The 20,918-nt window shown below is 34.5% G+C and overlaps 3 protein-coding genes across 4 annotated transcripts; 2 read left to right on the plus strand and 1 right to left on the minus strand.

Annotated features, from left to right (window-relative positions):
- Positions 1-765: 765 nt before the first annotated feature.
- On the plus strand, positions 766-3,912 carry LOC111918125 (uncharacterized protein At1g32220, chloroplastic). Its single transcript, XM_023913793.3, has 7 exons — positions 766-990; positions 1,547-1,646; positions 1,738-1,826; positions 2,022-2,077; positions 3,031-3,177; positions 3,266-3,391; positions 3,460-3,912. The coding sequence occupies exons 1-7, from the start codon at positions 863-865 to the stop codon at positions 3,738-3,740; spliced, it is 927 nt and encodes a 308-aa protein (XP_023769561.1). The 5' UTR covers positions 766-862; the 3' UTR covers positions 3,741-3,912.
- A 239-nt stretch (positions 3,913-4,151) lies between these two features.
- On the minus strand, positions 4,152-5,954 carry LOC111918126 (uncharacterized). Of its 2 annotated transcripts, none has more exons than XM_052764744.1 (5): positions 5,658-5,954; positions 5,119-5,228; positions 4,643-5,037; positions 4,487-4,562; positions 4,152-4,345 (listed from the first exon to the last, which is right to left on the minus strand). In XM_052764744.1, the coding sequence occupies exons 1-5, from the start codon at positions 5,730-5,732 to the stop codon at positions 4,300-4,302; spliced, it is 702 nt and encodes a 233-aa protein (XP_052620704.1). In that variant the 5' UTR covers positions 5,733-5,954; the 3' UTR covers positions 4,152-4,299. The 2 variants fall into 2 exon arrangements, with proteins under 2 accessions (XP_052620704.1, XP_023769562.1); XM_023913794.3 differs by having other exon boundaries at positions 4,152-4,356; positions 5,658-5,950.
- Positions 5,955-8,857: 2,903 nt separating this feature from the next.
- On the plus strand, positions 8,858-9,490 carry LOC111918147 (protein MOS2). Its single transcript, XM_023913810.1, has one exon. The coding sequence runs from the start codon at positions 8,858-8,860 to the stop codon at positions 9,488-9,490; it is 633 nt and encodes a 210-aa protein (XP_023769578.1).
- Positions 9,491-20,918: the final 11,428 nt, after the last annotated feature.

Raw genomic sequence — 20,918 nt, forward strand, 5'->3', positions numbered from 1 at the left:
TGGGCCTTTATGTGGGTTGATGTTTAGTCTGTTCACATAACAACACAATTGTACTTTTGCTTTACATGAAGACACAACCTTCTCACATGCTTAACATTTGGCCTATTCATTATTTATGTGATGTATTGTTTGGTCATCCATGTTGGGTTATCAAGAGAGCCAAATTTAATGTTTTCTTGCACATTGATGATTATAATTTAAAGACATTACATGGATAGACCTATACTCGTACATCCAAATATCATATAGCATATATGGGCATGAGTTAGGATGATTTCTTTTGCCACATCTAGCTACCAACCTTATGATATTTCACTTATCAAAGTACAACTATAACCATTTTCCACAAAGTAAATTTTAAGCCAAATTTTAGGTGTAATGGCTCTTGAAAACTTCAAATGATTCATCAATATAAGCCATCACTACCAACACAATCCTTTAATCATTTAAACGTTTATAGTGCTTGGTTCAATTTCTCACACACTAAAAACCTTCAAAAAGTGAATAAACATGTAATTACACGTATTGCTCTTCTTTCGTAATGGTGTATTGCTTTTACCCAAAAGCTTTACAACAATTTAACATACATATGGTGATGAGATGCGAAAGGGGGAATGCCCTTTTAAAAAAGCTCGGAAAACATCGAGAGTTTTATAGTCGAAATTGGAAAAACCCACTAAGGAGAAATTTGTAATAAATTCAAAACCTAGGGCTTTTTATGTAAAAATCTCTTTGAATTATCATATTTAAAAAAACAAGAGATTCAATTGCTACTAAAAGAAACAATTTTGTCTCCATACCTTCTGCTCACAACCACGCAGGAGAGAAGTCTAGTTCACGTGGTAGCGAAGACAACCCAAAAATGGCTTCATCGCTATCGTACGCTGCTTCCATTTCCAGACCACCTTCTTCACCTTCGCCAAATTTACGAACTCTCTTCCCTTCTGGTATCCGTTCGCGTGCCTCAAGCCCCATTTCTCACACCAATCGGTTAGTTCTCTACCACTACAGTGTACTCGCCTCTGCGTGCGTTTTCATTTAGTGTTGATTTCATTCGAATTCACCTCAAATTTGGCGTAATTGAACCGAACTTTGATGCTTTCTATGAAAAACAATAATGGGTTTTCTAGGGTTCTAATTAATCAGCTAACACTCTAGATTGTATGGGGGACATGTACCCGAAAACAGTAATTGTAACGTTTGATGTATTTAGGTTAGTTAATTCCACTTTAGATAAGGCCAAATTTTATCTCAATTTGTTTCTTATAGCGTTATAGGTGTTTCCATTGGCTGATTTCATCATAAGTGTGTGTGTGTGTTGAATTTACTGTAATCCAGCGAAATATGGTGTAATTTACCTAAATCACAAACCTTACATTGAAAAAGTTATCGAATTTTGTAAATTTTTTCTTGAATTTAGTGATAAGATCATAGAATTTCTTGTTTTGAGTAAACTTTAATAGTATGACTAATCATAATCTATTGTTTAGATGTGAATGTTGGTGTGATTTGATTACATTGACTAATAAGTTGACTTTTCTTGCAGCTTTTTGAGGTTTGGTGTCAAATGCAGTTATGCTGATGCAGGTATAAAGGACACCAATTCCAGGACAATAGATGTTGAAGCAGATATTAAAGCTGAGAGGGTAAAAATTAAAACATGCAAATTAAGTAATCTTAAAATGTAAATCTCATTAATGCTTTTTATTTTTATTTTTACTTTTATTTATTTATCAGATTGTGGTGTTGGGAGGCAGTGGTTTTGTTGGTTCAGCTATATGCAAGGCTGCGGTATCCAGGGGTATAGAAGTCATAAGCTTAAGCAGGTTTGTTGATTACACGAAATAGCAATGTACTTTTATTTATTTGTTTATTAAAGTAATATTTCATTTAAATTTTAAACCAATTAATTTATTTCATTAGTTTTAGTGTAGTTAAAATAGTGTAATAACATAAAATTCATGATAAAATTTTGATGTTTTATGATTTTAAGTTTTTTTTTGTTTAAATTTCTTTGTCAGGTCAGGAAGGCCAACTTCCTTGAACTCATGGGAGGATCAAGTGACTTGGATTACGGGTATAAATCAAATACCTAAAATACCCCTCAATCTTTGACTATAAAATCAAATACCTCATATAGTAAAAAACTAAAAATAAAATACCCTTCAATAGTGCTCACTCTCACTTTCTGTTTCACTTGATAAAAAAAATTTGACTTTAAAGCAAATACCTAAAATACCCCTCAATAGTACTCCTTTCATTTGTTTAATTTGACACGTAGTTTGAAATAATTATTTTTTACTAGATAAAATACCTAAAATACCCCTCAATAGGACTCCTTCCATTTGTTAATTTGACACGTAGTTTGAAATAATTATTTTTTACTAATACCTAAAATACCCCTCAATAGTACTAACGTGTGCTTAACTTGACGCGTAGTTTGATGAAAATCTTTGACTAAATCAAATACCTAAAATACCCTTCCTCCGTTAGTTTGACTCGACACATAGTTTAATAAAAAAAAATGTCTTATATACCTGAAATACCCTCAACAGTCTCTGTTTGTTTGTTTGACTTGTCACATAGTTGAATAAGAATCTTTGACTATAGTTCCCTAAAATACCCTTCAACAGTACCCTTTCCATCTTAGTTTAATAATAATCACTATAGATAAAATACCTAAAACACCCCTCAATAGTACCAACATGTGCTTAACTTGACACGTAGTTTGATAAAAATCTTTGACTAAATCAAATACCTAAAATACCCTCCCACCGTTAGTTTGACTTGACCCTTAGTTTGTTAAAAAAAAATCTTAAATACCGAAAATACCCTCAATAGTCTGTTTTGACTTGTCACATAGTTTAATAAGAATCTCTAATCCCTAAAATACCCGTCAATAGTACCACCCCCTCCGTCTTAGTTCAATAAAACACTTTTGACTATCAATCAAATACCCAAAATACCCCTCAAGAGTCAAGTGTACTCCTTGAATTCCATCCTTTTATTGATTTTAAATTTTCTTTGTAGGAGATGTTTTCTATGTAAATTGGGATGAAGTACTTCCTGGTGCTACAGCAGTGATTTCAACCCTTGGAGGATTCGGTAGTGAAGAACAAATGCAAAGAATTAATGGTGAAGCAAATATCATTTCAGTAACTGCAGCCAAAGAATATGGTAACTTACTTTTTACTTTTTACTTTTTACTTTTTACTTTTTACTTTCTACTTTTTACTACTATTTTAAATTTAAAATAAAATTACAGGGATTCCAAAGTTCATCTTGATCTCAGTGCATGACTACAACATACCGTCGTTTTTACTCACGTCTGGATACTTCACGGGAAAGCGGAAAGCCGAATCTGAAGTCCTCTCAAAATACCCGAGTTCCGGTAAATACAAAATGACTGTTTTGCCCCTAAAGATTTTGATTTGATTTGATATTAAGTTATTTATGCAGGTGTGATATTAAGACCTGGATTTATATATGGGAAAAGGAAAGTTGGGAATTATGAAATCCCATTGGATTTGATAGGGGAGCCAGTTGAAAGACTTCTGAATGCCACTGCGAGTTTTACTAAACCTCTGAATTCTTTGCCTGCTTCTGATTTGATTTTGGCGCCTCCTGTTAGTGTTGATGACGTGGCACTTGCTGCTGTAAATGCAGCCAAAGATGATGATTGTTTTGGTGTCTTTACAATCAATCAAATTAAAGAAGCTGCTTCTGGTGCTAAAGTGTGAGTGAGTTTGTGTGTATGAATATTTATAGATTATATATAGTACGTATGGTATATATAATAATAATAATACTAGTAATATATATACATAGAAATGTATTTATTTATCATGTTGCAATATGTTGTATGAAGTTTTTAACTAACGAGGTATGCAATATAAAGTTGTGTTATGAAGATGAATGGCCTAAGATTGGATCAAATATTAATTTTATTATTTGAATCCTTTTGGTACAATATTTTCACAATTATTGTAATTTCACTCGTCTTTTATAAAGATTTTGCATTCCGTTTGTAAGTTTATAATAATTAATATAAGAAATAATACTTTTTGTATCTTTTATAATTTAACATAAACAACCATTTTATTTTATTTAAAACATTGTCTTTTATATTTTTTTTCTTTGTAAAATTATAATAAACATAAAAAGTTAAAAGAATTCATTTAAAAAAAAAACAAAAAACACATATGTTTTATCTCATAACTTAAAACTTTAACATTCCAAATACATCACCTTTCTCTAAATAACTACATAACTATCAAACACGTTGAATATATGATGCCACTATCTTTCACAAAACTGCATCATCATTTCTTTAAAGCAGCTTGCTCTGAGAGATACCTACATTTTTAGGTGGTTAGAAGTTTCTTTATAAAGAACTTAATAAAAAAAATTCATGGAATGAACTTAATACAAAAAGAACAACTTTTATATTTTTCAAACATAAGTTATCTAGACAACAAGTTCTTACTTTCCAGTATAGAAGCCTGCAGAAAACCAAGCATTCAAGACAGCTGAAAGATCTGTTTCTTCACTTTTCTTTCCCTCTACAATTCATACACAAATCATGATATCTTTTTACATCATTAACATTCACTGAAAAGTAAAAACCATACATACTACTAACCTTTATCTCCTGTGTTAAATGTCTGAATAACTTTGTCAATAGCTCCCATTGCTGCTTTAATAACACCATCATCTTCATTACATGAAACTTTAGTTGAACATGGACATACATAGGGTTGACAAGAGCATGCAGGAGGACCAGAAGGTTGGGGTGGTTGATCTTGAGAATCATAAACACCACCATAACCATAGCTTTGATAATCCCAATTGCCATATTGATAAAGTTGCCCTAAAAGTTTTTGCCTTTGTTCCTCAACAGCATTATATTGGTTGAGTAACACGTTATAATCTTCTGCAGTTTGTGCATTTTGTGCATCAACATAAGTAGATTCTGTATCTTGAACTTGATTACTATTTGGCATGTTTGTGGTGTTATCTTCTGTTTCCACACATGCACTATGCCATAGTAAACAATGGTCACTTCAGATGAGCTTCAGGAGAGATACAAGCATTTGATACACAAGAACATAGACATACCTTTTAGCTTCGTTGCTTCCATTGAAGATGATTGATTCACTTTCTTCTTTACATATTGTGATTTTTTCTTCATCAGGCGTACTAATGGTGCCTCCTTTTCCATGCATTATCTGAGCATATGGCAGTTAACATGTTTAATTTATGAGTTTCAGCCATTTGAAAGTAGCAAGGGGTCATGGAAAGGACAAATGAAATGTCTCAATAAACGAACAGAGTCATACTTTCACTAAATCAACACTCGTAGCAAACAAATACCATTTATATGATATATAAATGAACAATATACTGCAGGTATGACGCAAAACCTAGTTTTTTCTTTATAGCAAAATCAGCAAATTCAAACGAGTTTAAAGGAATTTAAGCAGATCCAAGTAATTTAAAAAAAAAAAAAAAACTAGGTCGTTTTCCTGCCATATTAGTAAGTCTTTAACCTCATAAGCTTCTAGTTCTTACTGTCTAGAGTGATGCTAGTTTCAAAAAGAAGTCATTTGCCATAGATGCGTTTCAAGGTTTTTGAAAGGAAATAGAGAAAGAAAGACCTTATACTTGGAGATAGCGTCATCTAGGGCTTTGACGAGAGCAGAATCGTCCCGGAGTTCGCCATATTTCGCCATTGATTTCTGCAACTGCAAGTGTGGTGTATTGTAGGCGTTTCTGGTCGCTTGAAAGTCTTATACAGGGAGAATTCAGGGATGCAAAGAGTTCTTTCTCTTTCAGGTTTTGATTTTAATTATTTGTGACAAAATTGAAAGAAATGGTTTGCTTGGTTAAATTTTAGGGTTTTAGTACAAATTTTTTTGATAGTGTACCAATAGTCAAAAATTAGATCATTTCATTTGTTTTGGTTCCCCACACCAAGAGCACCCACCGGTTCATGTTCAATGTCTTGCAAAAAAAAACGTCAGCAATGCCAACTCAACATAATTCATTAGTTTTTGGAAAAAGATATTTGTGGCCTATCTAAAAATAGTTGGTTCTAGTATTTTAAATATAATTGTTGTATTAAAATAGTAATATAAAATTACTTACGATACTTGCAAGTCTCACAAATATAAACATAACAAATCTAAGTGACATTAAAAACTAGCTTATTGACATTGCAATTGCTTTTTGAAAGACCCGATATGGAGGGTCTAACATTCGTCCAAATGTGTCGTGACCTATAAAAAGAGAATTTGCAAGGTGATGAAAGTGATGTCCAAAGCTCCAAGACCATTCGCTCCTACAACATCAAAATTACTTCAAAGAAACAGGGAAGCTTCAAACGGTATAAAGCTAGATGGAATGAGACTACAAAGTATGAAATTTAGGGTCCTTAGCATGACCAACATGTGGTTGACATGAAAGAGATGTCATATACATGCATAAGGTGAGAGTTGTTTGAATGAGATTCCATACAAACATGCAATAGCTACACTACATGAAATCGGTGATAGTGGAAAGAAAGAAAGTTGAGGAGCTTTACATTTATCTGAGCAATTAAGGATTCTATCTACACCATGGTTGAAAACCATTTAAGGTGGTCAAAACCACTATTAATCAAATCACATACGAAAAATATTAAAAAATTATAATAATCATATCTTACTAATGATAAATTGATAATGTCCCAATATATGTGGTGGCAAATTTCCTTTTTTTTTCACTCGACACAATTAAGATTTTCTATTTTCATTTTTTTGTTTAAACTAATTAATTTTATATAATTGTTTATAATTATAAAATTTTAGTTTCTAACATTTATTTTGTATATTTGTTTTTATCGATGTTATAATCTTTAAATTAAATTTTTTAGACAAAACTGTAAAAATGGTCCCTACATTTTTTCAGATGTTTAGTTTAAACCTTGATTTTTTTGGCTTCGTGGTCCTTCTGAGCTAGTTTGTTGTGAATTTGATCACCCCGTAAACTGAAATGACTGTTATATCCTTTTCATTTTTCTTTGATTTTTTAAAATATAATATTTATTTATTTATTTTAGGGAAATCTCCTTAAAAGTCTCAATATTTGGGGAAATTTTTTAATAAAGTCTAAATTTTATTTTCTGAACAGAAAATTCCTGACTTTTTGTATGAGCCAGATAACCAGAAGGCGACACGTGTTGTGATCTGGCACCACACCTTCTTTCCCACGGCTTGCCACCAGATGCTGACATGCGGCACATTACGCCCAACGTAATGTTTAAGTAAGCCCCGCATACTAACCATTTCCAACCTATAAATAGAAGTCGAAATTCACTCCATTCTTCACTAGAAATGCACAAACAGCCGATCTGATCCGGTTTAATGACGTCGAACAGAAATCAGTTTCATCAAAAATTCGATCCGATTTCAACCCGGTTTTCCCTTCTGCGATTCCGAATCATCCGATCCAAAATTTACAAAAAAAATTAAAAAAAAACATTTTTAGGCGTGATTTGGCGCCAGTGTTAAGCCTCAAGCTTTTTCGAGCCTTGATGAGCCATGTCGTTTGTAATGCGTGACTTAAGGCTACGATTTTGTATATAAATAATATATATATATATATATATATATATATATATATATATATATATATATATATATATATATATATATATATATTCTACTATTATTCATTTTTATATACCTATATGACTTAAGCGGCATTTGATCAAAACTCGGTAGCAAGTACAAGCTTTGAAACCATAATGAGCTTTTTAAAACCTTATATATATATATATATATATATATATATATATATATATATATATATATATATATATATTAAACTAAAGTAAGTTTTCAAAATGCAAAAGGATATAAATTGAAAATACGTTTTAAATAGAAGGGGTAAAGATGTAAAAATTGTTTAATGTTTGATTAAGTGATTGTTTGATGGGATTTGATCTCAGTTATACGATTTCGTTAACAATAATGTAAATAATAATAAGTATCATTTCAGTTTGGGTTTTTAAGCAAAAAAGTGGTTTTGACTTTTAGAATTTGTGGTTTTTGACCCAAATTCTAGGTGTGAATACCAACACCCGTGAGCAAAGTGTATTGGCTTGAAACTTCGAAGGAAGTTTACTCTTATACAATGGACCCCATAAATGGTAAAACCATGTGGCCAAAAAGTACATCTCCAATGAAATCAACACCACCACCGCAACACACTCAATCGGGGAGACCAAAGACGAAGAGAAAGCGCATTACATATGAAAGGAATGAAAGGACAAAAACACCCCCAACATGCTACTGATCTGGTAGTTTCTACCAACATGGAAGGACAAAAACACCCCAAACATGGAAGGACAAAAACACCCCCAAAATTAACTCGTTGTCTATTTTGTTGTTAGAAACCCTCATATGGAAGGACAAAAGCACCCCTAACATGCTATTCATCTGGAAGTTTCTAATAACAAAATAGATGCCAAGTTGATTTAAGGATCCGGTGGGTAACAAATTTAAGTTTTGAGGATAGTCCGAGTTAAAAAAAAAACTTTTTAGTAAGAACAAGCTTGGAAATAACCTTAACCACAAGAATAAAATATTAAAACTGCAATTTTCGAACAAACATAGGGACCATAATTGATACAACAACTAAAAATATACAAACTTGCAAGATAAAAGTATTTGTAACCAAAAATGAAACTTATGAACGAACTTAGGGACCTAAATTGTAATTTACTCTAAAAATCTATAGACGGTGAACCATAACCCAATTTCTTGTTCGACTGCCGGAGCTTGTTCCCCCGGCACCTCAACATCCGATCTGCACCATGAAACTCTCCTTCTCTCTTTCCTCATCAAAGAATTCATCAAAACCCTCAAAATCCTCATTCAGTTCTTCACGAGATCACGATGATCAATCTCCGGAAAAGGAATTCCTCACAGAGTTCGATTCATCCATAACCCTAGCCGATTCCATTTCCAAAAGAACTATCGTTATTCCCCCAATTCCCAACGAATGGAACCCGCAAAAGCAAACGACGAACATCGATATACCCATCAAATCCAACGACCCAAATCTTGAGTTCGAAGTAGACACCAACTCTGCTGAAGAACCCATCGACTCCAACATCTCCTATGGTCTCAATCTCCGTACGAAGAAAGCTTCCCGTTCTGATAAGGACCCGGAAGTTGATCGGTCGGAATCATTGTCGTCGATTAATCGTTTGATGTTGATGAAACTGAGAAGTGATTTGAAGAGTTTGCCGGATGATAGAGGATTAGATGAGTTCGATGATGTTTCAGTTGAAGAGTTTGCACCTGCATTGTTGAAAGGATATGGATGGTATGAAGGGAGAGGGATTGGGAAGAATGCAAAAGAAGACGTTAAGGTGTTTCAGTTTACAAAAATGACTGCAAAACAAGGGTTAGGGTTTGTTAACAATGGAGGAAAAGGTACTTGAGTTAGATCAACTAAAGATTACATATGGTTAATAGAAATGTATATGCATTAAGATTTTCCTTATGATTTTGTCTGAATTTTTGCATTTGATACACGTATTAGTTTGAAGTTTGAACTTTGAATTACTCCATTGTTTTCCCCAAAAAGATGGCTTAACTTAAGCTTAAATGTCTATGGATTTGAGGGAGATATTTGATCTTCTTCCATGACTTACAAGCATCAATAGGATGTTGGGATGTTCATGATTATAGTGTTGCCTTGTTGGTGATTACTGGTCTTAGAATCAGTGACACTAATTCAAATCCATCTTGTTAATTTCTTTGAACAAAATCCAATTGAATCTTTAGAATTGGGTTTAGGGTGGATGTCCCAACCCACTTCATATCATATGAGTTATGTTAATTTCTCTTTTTCATGTTGCCTAACCCAAAACACAAGGAAACCTCTTTTCCAAACATATTTAATTTGTAATTTTAAAATAAACACAAACTTATACAAATCATACAAAACTAATTCACAAAATATTAAAAAACATACAAAACTAATTCACAAACTAACTAAAAGCATACAATTTTTTTTTGGTATAATTATAGAAGCATAATATACAAGTGGTCATTACACGGTTAGAGAAGTCGCATACCAATGTATCACTCCCAACCCGCTTATAAGGAAATAGTGTCTTGGAAATATCGACGGTACATCCTTTTTTTTTGTCTTGATTCCGTCCTACCCTAAGTAGTTATCGCAGTCGAAATTTTAATAGCAGTCACATACCGCTATTTGAAATCGCGGTTATCGCAGTGGTATATCAGTAATATAGCGGTTTTTTAATATTATGTATAATTTATATTATATATTTATACAAAATTTATAAATTAGATTATTAATACTATACAGAATTAATATCATAAAAAATCATATAAAACATAACATAATCTATATATAATATTCTAATATAGTAATATGGAAACTAAAAATTGTCAAAATATCATCGCAACTCAAGTCGTTCGTGGTTCCTAAGTACTGAAACAGACGAAAAAAGGAAGTTGTCATTTTTTGCTTTGTAGTTTGTAATTAGTTATATTTATTTTTTGGACTTATTAAGACAAAAAGTGTAGTGAACTAGTTAAAAAAATAAAGATTTAATATTGAAATAATACATAATCGTTTTTTTCTTTGTCAAAGTAGCCCAATATGTACGAAATTGTAAAAGTGGGTGTAGCGTCGTTATAGCGCTGATGAGGTTCGCGGTAAATAGCGCCGCTAATAGCGCCACCGCTATTCGTAAACACTATTTCAAAATAACGGTTTAGTAACACCGCAAAACGCTACAGCGCTGCTATAGCACCGCTATAGCGCGCTATTGATAGCATAGGTCCTACCTTAAAAGAAAGGGAAATCTCTAGAAAAGTCCTAAAATTTTAGTCCAATTTATGAAAAAGTCTCAAACTAATTTTTACTTACAGAAAGACATAGAATACCGGTTAAAACTTCGAAAAAACCCTTTTCGGCCGGTTTCACAGATTTTGCCGGTATTCTGACCTTTTTCGTTAGTTTGCTCAAAATTTTGGATTTTTCCAAAAATTACATAATAACCAAATATTGAGACTTTTTTGAAAATTATCATGAAATTAATGTATATATTATTATTAACAAATCATTTATAAACATAAAAAATATTTTTATTATAAAAAAAGGAAATACATTTGTTGTTAATTTCTAGGAATAAATTGGTGGTCTAAGTACTCCTCTATTGCTTCCTGACCACTGAAACTCTCTATGCATTGTTGTGGGTATGATGGTGAGATGAACTTAGTTAGCATTCCTCTAATGTTGGTGTTCCTCTTATGTTGTTTAACCTGACTACCAACCAACATTCATACCTTACATGTTAACAACCATCGGCTAACACACGTCTATAAAATGTGAAAAGTGAACCGTGAATGATAATTTATATGGAAAAAAGTGAAGGGTGATTATCTATTTAAATTGTCATTCAAAGTTTACTTTTCACTCTCGATAGATGTGTGTAATTTTATGGTTGTTACCGGGTAATGTTTGGAGGTTAGGTGGTAGTTAGGTTAAAGAACATAATAAAAGATCTATATGTTCGTGTAATGATATTTTCTAATAACACGTGATCATATAGCATCATGCCTAATGGCTAGTAGACACTTATTGATTGTATATTAATAAATATTATCAACTCTTGTATAGGTCACGCCTAACAAAATACTTCTCACTATGACACCTACAACAATACATAGGAAGAACATAGAGACTTTGAAGTGGTCAACAAACAATAGAGAAGTACATAGTTGACCATTCTATTCCTAGAAATTAGCAACAAATGTGTTTCATTTGTTTATAATAAAAAATATTTTTTATGTTTATAAATGATTTGTTAATAATAATATTCATTAATTCCACAGTTCAAAAAAATCCCAATATTTTGGTTATCGGGTAATTTTCAGAAAAGTCCTAATATCTTGAGCAAACTAATGAAAAAAGACAGAATACCGGCTAAATCTACGAAACCGACCAAAAAGGATTTTTTCGAAGTTTTAGCTGGTATTCTGTGTTTTTCTGTAAACAAAAATTAGTTCGGGACTTTTTCATAAATTAGACTAAAACTTTAGGACTTTTCTGGAGATTTCCCTAAAAGAAAAGACTAGATGTTTATTTCATAACCATCTTTTTGTTGGTATTTTCATGTCGGAGAACCTTGGAATGCTATGTTAGTGTGACGCACATTGTGTATTTGACGAAATGCTATTCTCTTCAAACTGTTAGGGTTTTTTTTAAACCAAAATTATAAGACAACATCAAAAAATTGTATCAGAATAATTTAATTTTGATTCGAAAAGCATTTACACGATTTCTATTACTCTAACCCTTTTATTAAATATTAGTTACTTATGTTATAATTGAACTCAACCAGTCATAAGTCGGAAAAAAAAGCATCAAAAATTAACTAGATATCGTTGGACTTTGAATTCTATATATATATATATATATATATATATATATATATATATATATATATATATATATATATATATATATACACACACACACACGTCCAGGTGCCAAAATGCACGTTCAATTCTTATTTTCAAAAATTAACTCGGACCGTCCCTCATTTGGTTTTAAGTTGCACGTTTCATCCCTCCGGACATAAAAAGACAATTTTGCCCTTATTTATTTCTTTTATGATTTATTTTCCATTTGATTGTTATTAATTAATTATTTATTGTTTTTTATTATAAAAATTAATTATTTATTGTTTTTTTATTATAAAAATAAAAGAAAGACTATAAACCCTAAACATATCATCTCCTTTCCCCCGTTTCTTCTTCAGTGTGTCGTCTTCGGTGTGTATCATCACCAGACCATGTCATAAGTCCATCGGAGAAGAGGGAGATTCACATCGGAGAACCAGGTTCGGATCGAACATAGATCGTCTCCATCGACGAATCTCATCTGCGTATTCAACCTCTTTCCCACCCTGTACAACCTCCTCCTAAAACCCCCAATCGAACTCCAACTGTGGTGGCGACACACAACAGAATAAGAGATTACTGGTGGTGGTGATGCCCGATCTAAAACCCCCAAAATGAAATCCTTCATGAAACCACCAAAGTTCTTGATCTGAAACCACACATCTCATCTCGATTTTTCAAAACCCTAACATATGGGTGGCAATGTTGACAACATATTTGCTCTCTTTCTCTATCTCTCTCTTACCCTCTCTCCCCCCGCGTATCGCATCAACAAACATACACAAGGTGTGTTTCTATTTTGTGTTTCTCTCATTAAGAAGAAGAACGAGGAAACAAATAGCGATGAAGAGTCAAGGATTTAAGGAAAAAATCAGATGAGATCAGAGGGAGAGAAATCGGTGTGTATATTTCAGGTTTTCAAAAGGATCCAACACCATTTTTGATTTCTGGAACGATTTTGAGATTTCTGAAACAATTTTATGTTTCTAGGATCATTTGGGTTACAAGTTTCAGATTTTTTTTTATTTTTTCAAGTTCTAGAGAAGAGCATATCGGGAGAGGAATATAAGGGGTGGATGTGCACATTTCTGGTGGAACTCTATTTTCCGGTGGTGGTGATAAGGGGCGGGTGTGCACATTTCCGGTAGAAGTCTATATACTAGTGGAGGTGCTGGTGGTTAAGTGTTACAAAAGAGGAAAAATATATTTTTTAATTAAAATATTTTTGAGTAATTAAAAATAATTAGAAATGTTAAAAATAAATGAAAATAAATTAAAAAGAGCATTGTAGTCATTTCATGTATTGCATGGGATTAAGCGTGTAAATTTAAATTAACGAGGGATGAAACGTGCAACTTTTAACCAAATGAGGGGCAGTCCGAGTTAATTTTTAAAAATACGGACTGAACGTGCATTTTGGCACTTGGACGAGGGACGATTCGTGTAATTTACTCTCTCTACAATTTGGACCATACAATTTTTTTAAATTAAAATCATCAAATAATATTAATATAAATAAAAAATAAGTAAAAAAAACCTACTAACCAACACCACTCATCACCCAAACAACACCACCCACCACCCATCACAAAAACCACCACCCACCACCATCACCACCAACCACCACCACCACCACCTATCACCATCGAACACCACCACTCATCACCACCACCCTCACCAACCACCCACCAAAACCACCTCCCACCGCAATCACCACCACCTGCCATCACCCCACCACCCCGACCCCGACCACTACCATCCATCACCACCACCCGCCACCATCACCATCACCTCGACCAAAGACACACCAAAATCATGGCCCACCGCTATCACCCCCACCCAACACCACCACAACCCACCACAACCATCACCCACCTACCATATGTAACAACCCGTTACTTTCCGAGTCAACAAAAGTCAAATCCGATAAATAAAATTCTAGTCTTTATTTATTTCGTTAAGTTCGTAAAGATTAGAAAATAATTTAAATTATATAAATAAAGTTCATATAAGTTTATATAAGTTTTCAGAATAAAAAACACTCGAAAAACCAGAATTTTTCCTCGAAACCGCAAAACCTCGTGACAGCAAACTGTTTTTGGCTGAAAACCCAACTGGATATATTTGTTTCATCCGAAAACTTAGTCATTTTCTCACTTTTTCACTCGAAAACACTCCCAATTCTCTCTCAAGTATCATCCAAAAACGTTCATACCTTCAAGAACAATCCTTTGAATCTTCATATTTTTCACCAAGAACACTAAGAACAACACTCAAATCTTTAAGTGACCGAAAACAGCTCAGGACTACAAACCGTTTTCGGCCGAGAACCCCTAGAACCGAAAACTCATCAACACTTGTGCAAATTTCGGTAATTACCCTCAATACAAAACAAGTGTTTTCTAACACTTTAATTAATTGTTTAACTAATTTAAATGCGATTATGTGCTTAAATATTATTAGGATACCGTTAGTTCTGCGTACATCAACTCGAGGGTCATCTCTACAGTTCGCTATCCAGTTACGAGCACATACTAAAAGTGAGTTCATACCCCTACATTTTCACTATTTTCAATATTTTTAGGGGGGAAATACAAGTAAAACACCAAGATTTCTGTGTTTTTATACAAACGATTTCAAACAGCTTCAAAACCTTTGCAATTGCTTCAAACAAAGATTTCACTGCATTTTACAAATATATTTATATATCTGAACCCTTTTGTACCATGTCGAGCATAAGGGTGTTTTCCTTCATACAACTAAATTGCAAAAGTTTTCAGTACAATACAGATCATACAACTGAACTATAATTGGTATAGTTTGGGATATATTAAAGTGATATATTACTAATTAACATATGATACCAATGGGTCACACTAACAACAACTTGATATAATTGACTATTTATTAAAAATTGGTTTTAATGAATATTTAATAATCTCTTATAATTAATTGGAAATTATTTATTTCATGGAAATAATATTTTTCATTAGCAATTAACATAATATATCATATGGTATGATATATTAAGTCATGTACATTATTTTTGACTAGAAAGATTTTTTTTGTCTTTTTGCTAAAAGTTAAAGTTAATATATTATAAAGAGTTATAAGAATTTTATAAACTTCTCTTATCTTTTTATACAAAAAAGATGGTCTGGTGGCTAGGAAACAAGACGTGGTCTTTTGCATATAATAAGGAAAAGTAATCATGGCTTAGGAGGCATGGGAGACATGTAGGCCTTAGGGTATGGAGTTGTAACATCCCATGATAAGATACTTCTAATTTTGACCTTATGTATGAAGATTATTTGCATTTTAGCCCTTATGCATGGAAAAGGTTGCAAAATGGCCCATAGTGACATTTTTGTAAAAAATGAGCAAAAGGCACTTACGTTGGGCGTACAAGCTTGGTATGTTGGGCGTAAGTCCTGTTATACATTGATTTATGATATGCTGAGTATGGGATATATCCGTAGGGTTTTATGATAGTTGTTGATATGCGTAGACCGGTAGATCTGTAAGACTACCTGTGATTTCTGTCTGCATGATTATTTGTCTGTTGATTTTGTTTGTTATTTGTTATACGTCAACATATTGTGTTGAGTTGAGACTTTAATGCTTTGTGCGTGAGTCAACAGACCGAAGGTATTCCAACCTAATGGTTAAGTGGAACCGAGGGTATTCCAGGCCGATGACTGAGTGGACATGCTGTATATTGGTATTCCAGTCTGATGAGTAAGTGGACCTGTTGTATATTGGCATTCCAGTCCGATGACTGATTGAGCTAGGGGTAATCCAGACCAATGGCTGTGGACCTGGGGGCATTCCAGTCTGATGACTGATTGGACACAACATGCTTGTTTGTATATGATATGTGTTTTGTATGGTGGTACTTTTGGGGAAACTCACCAAGCGTTGGCTTATAGTTTCTGGTTATGGTTTCAGGTACTTCCGAGGATCGTGAGAAGGCAAAGGCCTGACCATACACATCCTGGTTTTATGTTATTGATCTTGGGAGACTCAGTTTTGAACAATGTTTTGAAAACAATGGTTTTGTAAACACATTTATTAGTAAATGGGTTGATTTGAAAAGTTAAAATTGGTTGTGATTTTTGAGACGTTACAAGTCGGTATCAGAGCCTTTGTTTGAGTGAATTGGAGGAACATCGATGTGAATCCAGTCTCAAAGTAAGGAACTGCAAGGATTTTAAAAATGATTTTCAAAATTGTTTTAAAAAAAAATCAAGAAAGGATGTGATGTGTATAATCAGTCAAAGCCAGTAAGTAGACCCCAAATTTTTCTTAACTAAGATTTTGTTGCCTAAGAATGTTTGATTTAGCCTTATTTCATGTTCCTTTTTTGGTTTTGGGCTTAGGGTAGAATCAAGTATTCGACTGTCTATAGGATCCAGCGTTATGTATGATTGTCATACACGAGTGTTGCAGGGTTGGTGGAAGTTTCATGGATGAGTTATATGGAGTCAGCCGACCCGTTGAGGGATGTCTAGCCTTTCTCTAGGAAGTGAGAATAGGGTGTATGATTATTCCAATAAGTATTTTTAGGGTTGTTGTGATGATCTTCTGAGACAAATACGCGTATGTGTGGATGGTACTATGATCGAGCACGTACTACTGGAAGCACATGACCTATATATGTAATAGGGAAGTCACAATGCCTATGGTTTTATTTGAGGATGGTTCTCATGGTAATATATGTGTTTTTATCTAATATCTCCTTGGTTTATTTTTATTATGGTGGTTACTAGGCGATTCGAGTCAGGATCCGGATCAGGAGCCGAAGAAGGTGGCCAGGATGGGCCAGGATTGATTAAGGACAGGGTGAGGGAGATAATTCATGAGGAGGTTGTTTCTGCTGTTTGAGGGTAGATACCCGAGTTGTTTGGGTCTATCAAGACTGCTATTATAGAGTTGTTTGATGACCGATACACTGCGCTGTCTGAGGTTGATGTTGCTGTAGCCACCGCAGCCGTCACTACGATATTGATTGGCGCCGGGAGAGCCTTCCGATACCGGGACTTCGACAATATGAACCCCCTCGGTGTTTTATGGGATGCAGGATCCAATCATTGCTAGGAAGTGGCTCTCAGATGTTGATGGATGTTTCTTTACTTGCTCCAGCCCATCTGACCAGAAGGTCAAGTGCACTCTGAACCTTCTTCGGTCTGGAGCGAAGGATTGGTGGAGGCTGGTTAATAGTTCATACACCCAGAGTAGTGAGTTGCAGTATCATGGGAGCAGTTCTCTGAGATGTTCCACTCGAGATATGTTCCATTGGTAGAGCGGGAGAGGCTGACCTAGGAGTATTTAGATTTGAGACAGCGGACCGAGTTGATGATGGAGATCACCAAGATGTTTACACAGAGAGCTATGTTTTGCCCTAAGTTTGCTGCTTCTGATCATGCTCAGATGACCCGGTACTCGAGCATGCTTAAGAAATACATCCATCAGTTTGTGTCTATGTAGTGTTATTGTTCACCGGTGGATTTGCAGGAGGCCGCTAGGCGGTGCGACATCGAGATGGAGCTCCAGACGAGTGAGTAGAGGTGGGCCCCAACACAGTCACAACCTTCGGAGAAGTGGTTTAAGGTTGTTGATGTTATTTCTGGGAGTCAGAGGGGCCGCACTTGTGGGCAGTGTGACAAGGTTCATGATGGTGCTTGCCGATCTTCTTTTGGATGACACAAATTTGGCAGGTTGGGCCACATTACGAGGGACTACCGTCAGCAGGCTTCAGTACCTAACACTAGGATTTGCTATCACTACGACCAGGTTGGCCATGTGAAGTCTAACTGTCCCTTGCTTGCTGCTAGATTGGTGCAGGCTCCAACGCCGGCTACTATGAGTATCACTGATGGGAGCTAGGGCAGGGCGGAGCCCCCGAGGGCTCAAGGTCGTGCTTTTCAGCTCAGAACAAAGGATGGGAGGGCGGCACCTGACATTGTGATGGGTATGTTTCTATTTATCGTTATGTCGATTATTTTATGGTATGCTTATGTTTACGGTTCTGTTAGGTACCTTCCTAGTTAACTCTTTGCCTAATCTTGTGCTTTTGGACTCGGGTGCGAGTCGGTCTTTTGTATCCCAGACGTTCAGTAGGGAGTTCAATATGCCTATTGGGGAGTTAGAATGTCCGTTGTGGGTTTCCATCGCTAACAAACACGGGGTTTCTACATCTAGAGTGTACCAGGTTAGTGTATTGGAGATCTTCGGGGTGCCTTATATGATAGATTTGATCCCTATCCCCATAGGGGATGTATGCGTGATAGTGGGTATGGATTGGATGAGCAGGGTTGGTGCTATGATATACTGTGAGGGCCAGTGAGTAGTAGTTCAAACCCCAAGTGGGGGAGAACTAGTTATCTATAGATATGGTACCAAGGTTGGTTCATGGTTTTGTTCGGCAACCAGGCTTGGCAGTATATTCAACATGGGTGTGCGTGTTATCTTGCTTATGTGGTTGATACTCGGGTAGGGGAGCAGGTCTCGGTTTCAGATGTGCCAATTGTTAAGGTGTTTGCCGATGTATTCCTGTAAGAGTTACCTCGTGTGCCTCCCAATAGGCAGGTCAAGTTCAGGATTGATCTAGTGCCACATGCGGCTCCGATTGCCAAGGCCCTGTACCGCTTGGTACCACCCGAGATGTAGGAGTTGTCCTCTTAGCTTCAAGAGTTGTTAGGGAAGCAGTGTTGGATTAGATGTCTAAGCCCATAACTATTATTGGTATGTACTTGACCCGATAGTAGCATGGTCCATTTGGGATGCATATCATTAGGGCAATTTGTTAGGATGGACTTTTGAGAGAAGATGTTGTATATGATTTATTAATATATTATAAGTTATAATATATTAATATGAAATCATATGTTTTAATCAGTATTGATCAAGAATTAATTTAGTGATCAAAAGAGACTAATTAAATCTATGGGGACTAATTATGTTAATTAGTTATATTTATATGTGTTGGGCTTATGATCCATGTTGGACCAAGTTTATGCATGGATACATATAGAGTTGGGCCACATGAACCATAGATCATTAAACCCATGGGTATGGATTTGGGTTATGGGTTATACCCATGACTCTTGGATTCCTCACACATATAAATAGATGCTTCTAGCCAAAAATCGTGACCTACTCTAGTCTTAGAGTTCATGGAGTTTTTGGTGCATGGAGATTCTCTCTCAAGTTCATTCTTTGTCCATGATGTGTTGTGATTCCACTTGAGGCTTCCACACTATTGGGGCTAAGCTCTTTAAGGCCAAATACATCAAGACTTCAAGCTCCATCAAAAGGTATGTTATGCTAACTAGTATTTTATATGGTTTATATCAAATGCATGCTAGTTGTAGGTTTAATACCTTGGAAACCATTTGCATGTATAATTAGTGAAAACATAGATCCAAGGTATTTAGGGTCGTATGTGCACCATAGGATGTTGTAGTATACTAAAACCCAACAGTGGTATCAGAGCCTAGGCTTGTTTTCAATTATACTTGATGCAAAGTGCTGAAAAATGCTGAAAAAATCGATTTTCTGGCTGTCTGGGCACTGGACTTGCCGAGTCCACTGATGAACATGCCGAGTCCATGAAGAAAATCATCCTAGCGTCGAGTAGGTTCATACACTCGACCAGTAGGAGCCCCAGACAACATATTTTCGAGGTTTCTTTTGCTGGAATTGGACTAGAAACATTACCCTAAGTTGTTTTTGAACCTATAAACCTGTTTTTGATGTGGTAACGATTATTCTAATCCAATTCAAAAGATAATTGTCAAAAGTTTCATGTTTTGTATTAGTTTAATGTTTAGGCTAATTACATGAAAATTGTTTGATTTGAATTGTCTTGTTCATATGAGTTTAATCAAGATTATGAATATTGCTAGATATGTTTGTGATAGTTGTTTTTGATCCAAATTGATCTAAAAATTTATTCATAAAATGTGTTTTTGTAACTTGTCCTCAAGTTACATGAAAAGTCTCATTAATGAATTTTATTAAAAACATAAGTTAAGAAACATGAAGAGTCTTTTTGTCATAAATAGTTTTATGAACTCCATAACTTGTCCTCAAGTTATGGATGTGGAAGAGTCTCTTCATTAAAGTTTTTTAAAACCTTAATTAAACTCATAAGTTATGAAAATCCAAGAGTTTTAAAAAGTTTCAAAACTTGCCCTCAAGTTTTGGAATTTGTAAAGTCACCCCATGTACACATTAATTCCAAACCCTTGAGTTTTAAAATTTAAAATTCAAACTTTATGGACTTCATTAAATTAATTAAAGGAGTTAATAATTCCATAAATACATGGTTTAAGTTTAATTAAATTAAGAGTATAGTTTAATTAATAAGATTAAACCACCAAGTATTTTAAATGTGTAAAATACACCCTTATACTATTATAAGAT

The sequence above is a fragment of the Lactuca sativa genome, chromosome 6 (assembly GCF_002870075.4).
Source record: "Lactuca sativa cultivar Salinas chromosome 6, Lsat_Salinas_v11, whole genome shotgun sequence".
Classification (NCBI taxonomy): Eukaryota; Viridiplantae; Streptophyta; class Magnoliopsida; order Asterales; family Asteraceae; genus Lactuca; species Lactuca sativa.

Excerpts from the sequence above, each read along its gene's own strand:
- LOC111918125 (XM_023913793.3), top strand. The coding sequence starts at position 863 with ATGGCTTCATCGCTATCGTACGCTGCTTCCATTTCCAGACCACCTTCT. Across the intron at positions 2,078-3,030 it reads TCAAGTGACTTGGATTACGG|GAGATGTTTTCTATGTAAAT; the intron begins GTATAAATCAAA and ends TTTTCTTTGTAG. Across the intron at positions 3,392-3,459 it reads CTCAAAATACCCGAGTTCCG|GTGTGATATTAAGACCTGGA; the intron begins GTAAATACAAAA and ends TTATTTATGCAG.
- LOC111918126 (XM_052764744.1), bottom strand. The coding sequence starts at position 5,732 with ATGGCGAAATATGGCGAACTCCGGGACGATTCTGCTCTCGTCAAAGCC. Across the intron at positions 5,038-5,118 it reads GGAAGCAACGAAGCTAAAAG|TGCATGTGTGGAAACAGAAG; the intron begins GTATGTCTATGT and ends ACTATGGCATAG. Across the intron at positions 4,346-4,486 it reads GCAGGCTTCTATACTGGAAA|AGCAAGCTGCTTTAAAGAAA; the intron begins GTAAGAACTTGT and ends GGTATCTCTCAG.
- LOC111918147 (XM_023913810.1), top strand. The coding sequence starts at position 8,858 with ATGAAACTCTCCTTCTCTCTTTCCTCATCAAAGAATTCATCAAAACCC.